The sequence below is a fragment of the Pundamilia nyererei genome, unplaced genomic scaffold, assembly GCF_000239375.1.
Source record: "Pundamilia nyererei isolate P.nyererei 1_Seehausen unplaced genomic scaffold, PunNye1.0 scaffold00043, whole genome shotgun sequence".
Lineage (NCBI taxonomy): Eukaryota > Metazoa > Chordata > Actinopteri > Cichliformes > Cichlidae > Pundamilia > Pundamilia nyererei.
The window spans coordinates 2,850,000-2,861,026 of record NW_005187444.1 but is presented as its reverse complement, the minus strand read 5'-3'; the positions used below and the strand labels follow the sequence as shown (position 1 = coordinate 2,861,026).

Genomic DNA, 11,027 nt, shown 5'->3' with positions numbered 1-11,027 from the left:
ATGTTGATGAACCACTCCAACATCTTTATTTTGTGGACTGATAGTTCTTTACTGGACTTGACAAGAGGAAGAAAACTTCACATGTCTGTGTGCCATTTGTTCATTACTTGCACATTAAATAACACAGGCAACAGCAATGGGTGAAATATGAGCTTTTTATAATTGAATATTTCAAATGTTTGTAGGATTCTTTGCAAACAAACCCATAGCAAAGCCAGAGACCATCGTAGCATTTAATCCTCCTAGAGGCGAAGTTGATGTTTTTATGTCAAATTTATGTCATTTATGTCAAATCTGTTTATCATTTCAGGGCACTGTGACCACTCAGCATACAGGGAGGTGCGTGTGTGTGTGTGTGTGTGGGTTGGGGGTCACATTCCACAGTGATTATATCTTTCTAGCCCTCATGTAAGTGTTTCTAATATATAAAAGAGCACACCACTCTCCTCTCCATTAAGCAGAACTTGGACTGTCACGTTTGTGCCAAAACGTAATTTATTGTCCCGAGAGGTCGAACTTACTCAATCCGAGCAACATGTTTACCTAATACAAATGTAATTTTAGTACATGTGTTTCTTGAGACAGTGCAGGTGATGAGTAGTGCTATTTTTAGAATGGAATGTAAACCACTGGGTCACATATTTTGCTCTCAATATGACTCAGAGTTTAATTTTATTAAACAGCACACGCAATCCTTAAATGACAAGGGACACGCCATGTGTTTCCCCCTAACACGAACGCACACACACGCACACACAGACACACACAAGGTAAATAATTGATGTGGATCACAGAAGAAAGGTTTCTTCAAGTTTATTTTATTGTTTTATTTGTTCATTTATTACTGAAAATTATTACAGTTCCTGGTATTCGAAGCAAGACATTAATCTGGTTCAGTAATACCTTTTCAAGTAATTTCAGCTGAATTGTGAGCAAATGATTATGATTTATAACATTCAAATATAGGAGGCGATAAACCTAACATTTAACACACCAAAGTAGATGCTTTGAAATGGCTTGGCCTGCATTTGTTACACATAAGCCTGCTGCAAAGCTAGATGGCAGCACAGCACTTTCATCAGCTCATCAATCCTTCTCCTTCCCTTTAAGTGAAAGCTCAGCCCCAAACTAAAAGGCCTGCTTTGCTTCAGGTGCAGATAAATATGCATAAGACATGTTAAATATGAGTAAGTTCCAAAAAGGTGTAATCAAGTGAAGGCAAATGGTACAACTCATTGTTTAGATACATACGTAGAAATAAAAAAGCAAAACAAAAAAATTGACACATTTCAGATACATCAGATACTTCACTGAAGTTAAACTAAAGATGTTTAATATGTAGTTTTGTTGTTGGAAATTATAGTTGCATACATTATAAGGTAGTCTTTCATATTTTAACATATAAGGTACATATTTTATATGTTTATCTATATATAAAAATTGCAGCTAACAAGCAATTCGATACATTCAGTTCAGTTTTGTGAGGATTCTGCATTTGATAGTTTGGGGCCCAGTAATGCTGATTCCTTGAAGAAAAAGTAAAATAAAAAGGCTCCCTTGTTGCAGAATGTGTTCCTCCAAGCTTTGTGTTTCGGAGAAGATCCACATGAATTGTCTTCTGTCTCAGCTGCCAAGCTCGCTTTGGATGCTGAAGAAGAGACAGACATTCTTGTCAAGTCCCATAGGTCTGGCTTGAATTCATCAATAAATCAAACACTTGTTCAGAGACACTGAAACCTGAACCTAAGCATGTGCACACAAACGTCTCAGTTTGATTTATTTCAATCTTCCTTTCATCCAGAGTGGTTTGAGCTTCCTCCGATGGGCTGTGCAGATGTAGCAGCCAGTCTTTCGCTATATCTAGCGCCGAATCTGTGGAATAAAAGTTCTGCGTGGACTAATCTTCATCTGCAGTGCTCACATAACCCCAACAGGGACTCTCCTTTGCTTTCTCATGCCTGCCCTAGGCCACCGTGTGGGTGCTTTTGGGGTTGCTGACTCGCTGACCAGTTTCCGTGCTCCATCTATGCGTTCCTGTCTCGAGGACGAGCTGAGTGGCATCCAGAAGTGAGCGGCGGCGACGTCCAAAGCCACCCGGTCCCATCTTTGATTTAGGAGCAGTGGTGTCTGTTTGAGCGTTCTTCTTTGTCAGGCTCAATCGGTAGAACAAGTCGTGGTATATACATGTGATTAGGAGGCAACCAGACTGACTTGACGTTGACCTCCTGGACCTTATATTTGGGCCAAAGCTGGAAAAAAGGGGAAGATTTACTGCTTTAGAGGTGCTGTTAAGTCTAGCTTGGCAACACATAATATGTTCACAGTGTGTAAAATCCAAAATGTTTCATATCTAGATTTTTGCATGTTTTATCCAGTAGAGAATGGATCGTTTTCAGACTTCATTTGTAGCGTCTTGAACAAAAATAGATGCTTCAAAATTCTGAATTTTAACACTTTTAAAATTTGAACACCTCTCACAAATGACAGCCATGGGGGTATTCTAAGTAGGAAAATAACTAGGAGCACACTGAATGACTATGTGACTCTAGGTCACCAATCCAATGTTTCTTGTTACCTTGATGGGGTTGGGAGAGTTTTGGCAAGCCTGTCCTGCTGCGGTCCACCAAAATGTTGGTCATCGCCTGTCACTAAGCGACTGCGCAAGTCTCTCTTCATATGGCTCTGCAGCCATACTCTAGACCTGCCACAAAGATCAAACAGGTAGTTAACCACAAAACTTCAACTCTGTCACATTATCACTGATGTTAAGTGATATATATATATATAGCACTTTTCTACTCTACTCAACCACTCAAAGCACTTTATACAATCTAAATATGTTCATACACACGTACATGTAGTGAGTAAAAGGAAATTGCAATGAATAAATGTCAAAGACATTCAGAGACAGTGTCCACTGAAGACACTACAACTTTGCCCATTATGAAATGTAGTGCTGATGTAGCTATACTATATTCAAGTAAAAAAAAACAACACATATATCTATCATTATTGGCTTAATAATCCCGTATGTCAAGAAAAAACTAAAATTCAGAATCTACTTGGCATAAAAGTTCCTTGTGTTACCAACAGTGGGCATCTTATTCTACTAGATGAATGTAGAATGAACACAATGTTCTGAGAGCTTACCTTTTTCTCAGGCTGGCGTTGGTCTCTCCTGTGGCCCCTTTTACCAATGGCAGGACTGTGGTGAAAACACAGCAGCAGATGATGGTGTGCAGAGATAATCTCATGTTGGCTGGGAGCTGCCAATGGTAAACAGACAGAAATGGCACTGAAGCGGTCATGCCTTATCTATTACCACAACATCTGAGCGATGAAGCTCTTTTAGACACATTATTGCAGTAACATGTAGAGTTTTCTGCACAGAACAGCATAAGTAAATAAAATATTTTCTTCCAGTGATTCAGAATTTTTTCACCAATTTTGCAGAATTTAAATTCTTTACAAAACTTACTCAAATAGAAATCAGCGACAAATTCACTTACCTCTGGCTCTAGTTTGTGTTGTGATGTACAAAATTAATGGTGCACATCCAAGTTTGTTCTTTACTACTTTAGCTGTGTGGGTTTTTTTGTTGTTGTTGTTTTTTGGTGAAAGCTGTAAAGACTTTACCATGAGTTGAAGTCTGAAGTTTATGCTGCTAACATGAGAGGCTTTATAGTAGAAGGGAGGGAGTTGCACCTGAATGCCATACCCAGTGGGAGGGACTGTGGGACAGTTCATGTCAACCCCATCCACCCCACATGTACAGTCAGTCAGACCAAAAACACTTAGATAGAGACTATAATCGACACAGCAGTCCACAAATAGCGTGACTAATAGATACTTACATAATTCTGATTTATTACTCCACCCCCCACCTCTCTCTTTGAGAAAGTGTTGAAAGAATTTTTTGCATTTCAGGGGTTTTGCAAATTGACCTAACTACATTGCTTCTCTCTGTCAAAGGTTTGTATTTGATTGTGTAAATGGAAGACTTGTTTGCAAGTCCATTTACATATTTTTGGTCTTTTCTTTCAGCAACTGTGAAGGAATCGGTTGTTTAGAGGGGTTAACAGAGGACACTCTGTGGTCTTGCATGCTTTAAGGCAGTTATTTTGGGTTTAAATGTGTTAATAACTGAAATAAATTGAAATGTGTGTGTTGGATGACTCCGTTTGAGTGTTAGCGAGCCATCTGTTAGTTTTAAATAGCTGCAAAAAGCTAACCATGTGTAAATTAGCGCTGTGCTGTTATGGCAACCGCATGCAGTGTGGCAATTTAGGAAAGAAGAGTGTGCTTTTGTGCACTTCCAAGTGATCTCTTAAATCGTTCAAAGTGCTGCTCTCAATCACTGGTAGCTGCTTGCAGGCATCCTAATTAACGAAGTGTATAAAGGTTAAACATGTTTTTCGATCTCTGTCCTCTACAGCTAACGTTTTCAGATATTTAAGAGGCCGATCTTTGCATCAAAACTGCAAATTACCAAAACAAAGAAAAAAAAACTTGGTTAGGCCTCCAGATTGGGGATGTAGCTGCCAGGCATGTACTCTATGTTGAATGATCAGAAACCATAAAATGCTTCATTAATTAGCGGTGCAATGTGAAAAAATGATACGCGCTAACGGCTAAGGTTAGCTATTAAATTTATTATTTAATTTACTACAATATTAAACTTAAAATCAGCTCGACTTGACTCGATGTTACATATCACAACCCACACTATGCTTCTATGGATTTGATCTATTTCTGATTGCAGTGCATTTCTACAACACGCACTATTTTTAACACAAGCCAAAGTCCAGGAAAAGGGAGTTCACTCCCTTCCACAGAAAATACTGCCCGTAAACTGCCTTATACGTCTTTTTGGCAGCCTGTCCTTTTCTTCCATGTAAAACATTTGAGTAATGATCTCTTTAGTGGCTAGTTTGGAGCATCCTTAAAAAAAAGAATGAGTAACTGCCTCACAGTGCGCCAATTTTACATCCTTGAAAGAACCGATTCTGTTAACTCAACTATAAATGCCTTCGCCACAAGCAAAGTAGGCCAGATGTTCAGTTGTTTGATGGGCCTTTATGTCCCCACAGTAATTTTTTTTTTTTAAAGTACAGTGCGTGGCTAATGGCACTGTAGGTTTTGGTGGTGTGCTCCCAGGCTGGAGAAACGCGATGTTAAAAACTGTGGAAACGTCAAGATTTGAAGCCAATAAACACGGACTGTGTGTAGATTACTGTTTATTTTCTCTCTAAGCTGAGCTGCCTTTTTGTTGGCACACCCTGATGGTGTAAATACTTAAATAAATGATCACATTACAAGTAGTATTGAAAATTGTAAAGCCAATGCATGAACGCATGCATCTGTCTTTCTTCTGGTCCAATTGTGGTTCCGACTATGTGTTGTATGTACACAGGCTTATTACCCGCAGAAACTGAAACTGCACCTCCTGTGGTCGTGGCAACAACAGGCTTAAAAAGAAGGTGTGGTAAAATGAATCATCTGTGCTGTGTTCTAGAGGCCTTGTTCCTGTATCCCCCATAGAAGTTTATCGTCTTTGCTGTTGCTTGTGTTTCAACAGCTGCATATATTGTGCTAACCTGAAACTTGCTGTGGCGGGTTAAGAGCAATAGGTGTAGAAGTTTTCTTGTTTCTAAATACAACATGTAAAGATCAAGCCTAAGATTATTATATCTAGGGTAGGCGTACAGTATCTTATTTTTCTTTTCTACTTATTTTTAAAACCCATATACAGTATGTGAGGATTTTACAAATAAACTGACATTAGTGTGGAAGGACAGATGTTCTAATAAATGGGACAGCAAATAATGGTAAGAGAATGTTATTCCAACTCCAGCTCTTACACTAACTCCTGTGGGGCCAAAGTTGATTTTGTTCTTCTGGATGTAACGTTTTCAGTGGGAGAAACGTTTCATCGCTCATCCAAGTGACTTAGTGGAGACTGAAGAATTCAGTTGGATGAGTGACAAAACATTTCTTCCACTGAAAATGCCTCGTCCAGAATCAACTTTTGGGGATTTACCAAAAAAAAAGGTACAATTCTAAAAATGAAAGTGTCAGGGGAGCTTTCCACTGGAGTAGACAGTTTGTGCTTCATAGCTATCTACCAAACAGTTTGCACCGGATCTCAAAATAAATGCTGCGTTTTAATTTTTCCCACAGCAGTTTATAATATATGTTTTTGGTGAAACGCTGCCCTTTAGTGGTGAATTTTATTTAGTTGAAATTTGCATTGGGTAATTGCAAAAAGTACCTTTTTATAGAGAAAGTTAGGAGATATAATTTCTAAATTCCCTAGTATAATATAATACTGCAATACTACCCTACTAAAAGCTATAGCACAGTACTAAACAAATATTCAACAGTGACTCTGTTTAATAAACTATGACAAACAAGCTTCTTTTAAAAGCAGTGAAGACATTTTCTATTTTCTCTGCGTCTTTTGATGAACTGTATTAGTAGTAGTAGATTAAAAGTTCTTCCCAGTTTGTTCATAATATCTTGCCTTCAACATGCATTGACCTGCAAGCAGCTGATGTAACTTTTTAGAAGCTCAGTACCGCTGTCAGGTGTCAGCTTTGTGGTCTATCGGAGTTTAGATGCCAAGAATACATGTACACAGTGGTGTCATGGCAACGCCACTGCAGCTTTCATGGGCCAAAAGATGAGTCAGTGATCTGTTTCAACGTGATCCCTTCCCGTTCTTAAATTAGTTGTACTTTATTTGCTTTGCAAGCTGTTGGCGCATTTCCTGCTGCAGAATTTCCAAAACAAAGTGTACTAATCCAAATCAGTTTGTTGTTGTTGTTGTTGTTGTTGATTAATACATTTTGACAAGTTCAAAGACAGTGTAGTGTTTGGTTTGGAGACGGGTGAATCTGATACACTTCCACAGCCAAGGGTCAGTAGAACACAGTGTGAGCTCACTTTTGGCAGACATCCATTATGTGATATTCATGGTCTATTCATAGTTACTTATTTCACTCTGTTTTTATTACTACTGAGATAAAAGGGCGGGCACTGTAGGAATTTTATTAACTCTTTATTTGCTCTGGTATGCAATAGCCTTCTTCCTGGAATTGTGCTTTCCTAAATGTGGGGCCCTTACATTCCTTTTTGTTCCTTTCCAACAAACAGAAAGTTATTATATGAGGGGTTTTTTTCTGTTTGGAAAACAGACACACAGATTACACAGATTACAATCAATCAATCAGTTATAGATACTTTCAACTTGTTATGTGTCTAAAACACATGACGGGTGACGGGTTGGTCTGAGTGTTACTGAATCTACTGGGATTTTCCCCACATAAGCATCTATAACGGCCTGGAAGAAGAGAAAATATGATGCCAGAGATGAGATGAGAGTGTTCAGAGGGCCACGACCTGATAGATTGGTGAAATTAACCCAAACAATCAATCATTACAAACAAAATATGCAGAAGAGCACCTCTTCTTTTAAATTAGACGATGGGCTACAGCAGCAGAAGACCAACCCTTTCAGCTAAGAACAGGAAACTGAGGCCATCTTTCACACAAACACAATGAAATTGGACAACAAATATTTGGAACAACAATGGCTGGTTGGATATGTTTCAGTTTCTGCTGCAACATTGAGATGGCAGAGTCATGCTATGACATAAACAACTTGAATGCATGAATCCATCCTGCCTGGTGGTGTGGGATATATTGTATTGACACACTTTGGGCACCAACTGAGCACCATTTAAACACCACAGCTTATTGAGTATTTGTACTGACTGTGTTCATCTTTATGACAGCGTGCTTCCAGCAGGATAATGGCCCATGTCACAAACATGACAATGAGTTCACTGCACTCAAATGGCCTCCACAGTTACCAGATCTCAATCCAACAGAGCACCTTTTACAGGAAATTCATGTATTTATCTATCTGCTTAGCACTTATTTTTATGTTTATTTAAGTGTTGTCTTACAGTATGTTTTGCACTAAGTACTGCAGCAATTTCCTAATGTTGTAAACCTGCTCAACATTTGGCAAAAAAAAAACAAAACCCTTTCTGGTTCTGATTCTGAATGTGGAGCAAAATCTGTTAGGATGGTTAAAAAATGAAGTCAGGTTCTGAAGGCCAAAGAACTCATTCCCAGTATGACGTACCAAATAAAACAGCTGGTCATTTAAATGTTACATAATATTCATTCCAGATTGGGAACTTTTGTTCAGCATGTTGCTTGATGTCAAACTCAGTTACACCAAAAGGAAACAGGGATCACATTAAACTCACAATCTAGACTTTTTGCTTTAATTCAGAAAAATAAAAGAAAATTCTGGTTTATATTCCTTTTCCCCGACACAGCCTTCTTGCATACAGATTGGTCCATTTGATGGAGTCACCAGTTTAATCCATTTTCATCATGTTAGATTTCATTTCCTAAATGTTGCAAATAAAAACAAAAGCAGAAAAGCAGCAAAATGTAAGCATACTTTTACAGATAAAACACATTTTAAAAGTTGAAGGTTTTACCTTGAAGAAGAGGTCAGCAGTCCAACATGACATGATGTTTAGGATCCCCAAATATTATTTCCCATATGCCTACACGCTCTCAATACAAACAACGACAGGAAGAAACATCATTTTAAATAGTTCTGTGTAGCATTATTATCCCCGATCAATCTACTGACAGTAAAGGAGAGGTCAGAGGTCACGTGTGACATTTTAAACCTTTAAATGGGACTTTCTGTTGATAATGCACACCGCACGTAAGAAGTAAGAATCGTAGTTTCTAAGTTATAAGCTAAATTTTATTCCAATGTTAACACGAAGCAACATACACCGCTACAAAATTTAAAGCTTGAGCGATCGTGTTTACGGGTCGCTCATTTTACCTCCTGCATCAGTGGTCATTTAGTTGTATTTAGATGTATCCCACAACACCCTACACCTAAATTTGCTTTTTTTCCCTCGTCAGGGATCCATTTGGAGACTCCTAAAATTCCAATGGGTGGGATGTAGGATGGAAAGTGGGCTTTGAGAGCCAGAAACTTCAGCAGCTGGCAGAGTCTTCACTGATATTTATTAACAACGCTGTCAACCGCGCAGATAAATTTTACATTTGCACCATTGGCCAATAAATATCTTACTTCTTAGTCTTGTAAACATTTATAGAAATCTCACACAACATTGTGTTGTCAGCACGGTGTCGTGCTTCTGCTTGATTTCAAAACAGCTGTTGCTCGTGCTAACAACCTCTGACATGCATGCTTTTGTAACAAGCTGGCATTAACGAACCAAATTATGATCAAATATTCAGATAAAATATTTCACAGATTCACACCTGTTAGTTGCCTGACACACGCGGTATCAAAACATCCACCACCGAGCAACATTTGAGCGTTTTAATATCGTCTCTGACTCTGCAGGTGCTGTTTTCTTGTGAGGATTTGAAGACTGAACCTTTCCAACTCTCAGCTGCTTTTCTTTCCTCCTTGAATAATGTTGTGAAATTTGCAGCTTTTTTTTAACATAGCTATATTTCTAGGACAGAGTATTAAGGTCATTCTTGGTAAAAGAAAAGAAAAAAACATTTCTGGCAATATTTGGGTGGGTGGGGGTTGTTGTTTATTTACCAGCTTTGCTAACATGTGCACTGGTGGAGTCTATTGTGGAGCCATATTGTTATTGTTTCTTTTTCTTTCTTTCTTTTGCTACTTTCAGCTTTATGAACTCAAACAATATTCATGAACTTGTCCTGTTTTTCTGTAAACGTCTCAGTTTAATGCCAGAGACGCTTGTTTTGTTCAACAATAGGCGTCCCCTCATCCCTGCTAGCTTAAAAAAAAAAGGAGAAAAGTTCTTTTACCATGAACATTTCTTGTCTGTTGTTATTAAACTCAGATATATTTTCACTCAGACACAGTTTAACTCTGAGTAGACACAGCAGAGTTGAAGGTGTCACCGCAGCATAAGCTGTGCCTTTAAAGGTACAGTCAGTCATTTTGGGGCTTATTGAACAGAAAAAAAAAACGAATTTTGTAATTGTGTTTTCCAACAAATTGATGGACATCCCAGTTCCATCTAACTGAATTTTTTTGTCTGTGGCTCACCTCAGTCTAACATCATCAGTCATCATGACTCATACACTTAATCCGACTTCTTTCACAAAGTTTTATAGAGTTGTTAGTCCTGCAGCGTCCACCGTAGCTATGTACTTGACATGGGAGGGTTAAGAAAACAAAATTCAGTTGACTGCATCTGCAACTTACTGACATCTAGTGGTGAGATTTTAGCAACTGTAATTTTAAGTTGTGTCAGTCTTGAGTTAGAATTCCTTGAACATGTTTCAACTCCTTAACCAACTTTTCCTTAGAGTGGGTAAATAAAGAACATCTTATTCCAGCGGAAGCAGAATGTGACCGTGCACATTTATCTTCATCTCACGCAGCAACGGGAGCAATGAATGGCTTGAAATGGAGCACGGGAAAGAGTCAATAAACAAGCATCGCACAGTGTTTATGCGGCAGTTCACTCATTCACAGCGGCACAGGTAAAGCTGAGTTCAAATTTCGGCCGTCTGCCGAACGTTTTCTTCAAGATCGCTGAAATTTTAAAGCAGCAAAGTTAAACCACCATGAATTATGGTCTGTTAAGAATACACGCAGCCTATATTTAAAAGCTTACTTTAAATCTTTAAAGCTGCACTACAAACATCCTCAATCAGAATTACACATAATTCCATGTATGCTGTATTATGCTGTGCTGAAGTTAAATGTTTGAATATCTTGAAATTACAGATTTATTTAAACCAAACATGACAGAACAGATTAGACCGACATGGTAATTGTATCATATAAATAAGGTAGACATGAATGCATAATGACTGTTGGCCAATTAAAAGTATGACATTGTATTTTTTTTGATGACACAGTATTGACATAATGGCTAAATAAAAAATGAATGGTTAGTAAAACTAATGATAAACTTTACCCAAGCAACATTATAATGTCTTGGTGCATGCTCAACCATCCAGGTAAG

General features: G+C 38.3%; 1 protein-coding gene across 1 annotated transcript; it reads right to left on the bottom strand.

The window, feature by feature from the left end:
* Positions 1-810: 810 nt before the first annotated feature.
* admb (adrenomedullin b) lies at positions 811-3,628 on the bottom strand. Its single transcript, XM_013910410.1, has 4 exons — positions 3,510-3,628; positions 3,151-3,266; positions 2,576-2,701; positions 811-2,249 (listed from the first exon to the last, which is right to left on the bottom strand). The coding sequence occupies exons 2-4, from the start codon at positions 3,252-3,254 to the stop codon at positions 1,964-1,966; spliced, it is 516 nt and encodes a 171-aa protein (XP_013765864.1). The 5' UTR covers positions 3,255-3,266; positions 3,510-3,628; the 3' UTR covers positions 811-1,963.
* Between the last annotated feature and the right edge of the window lie 7,399 nt (positions 3,629-11,027).

Bases quoted from the DNA above. Each gene is read 5' to 3' on its own strand.
- admb (XM_013910410.1), bottom strand. From the start codon at position 3,254: ATGAGATTATCTCTGCACACCATCATCTGCTGCTGTGTTTTCACCACA. The intron at 2,702-3,150 runs GTAAGCTCTCAG...TCTTTGTGGCAG, and splicing joins AACGCCAGCCTGAGAAAAAG to GTCTAGAGTATGGCTGCAGA. The intron at 2,250-2,575 runs GTAACAAGAAAC...CCTTTTTTCCAG, and splicing joins ACTCTCCCAACCCCATCAAG to CTTTGGCCCAAATATAAGGT.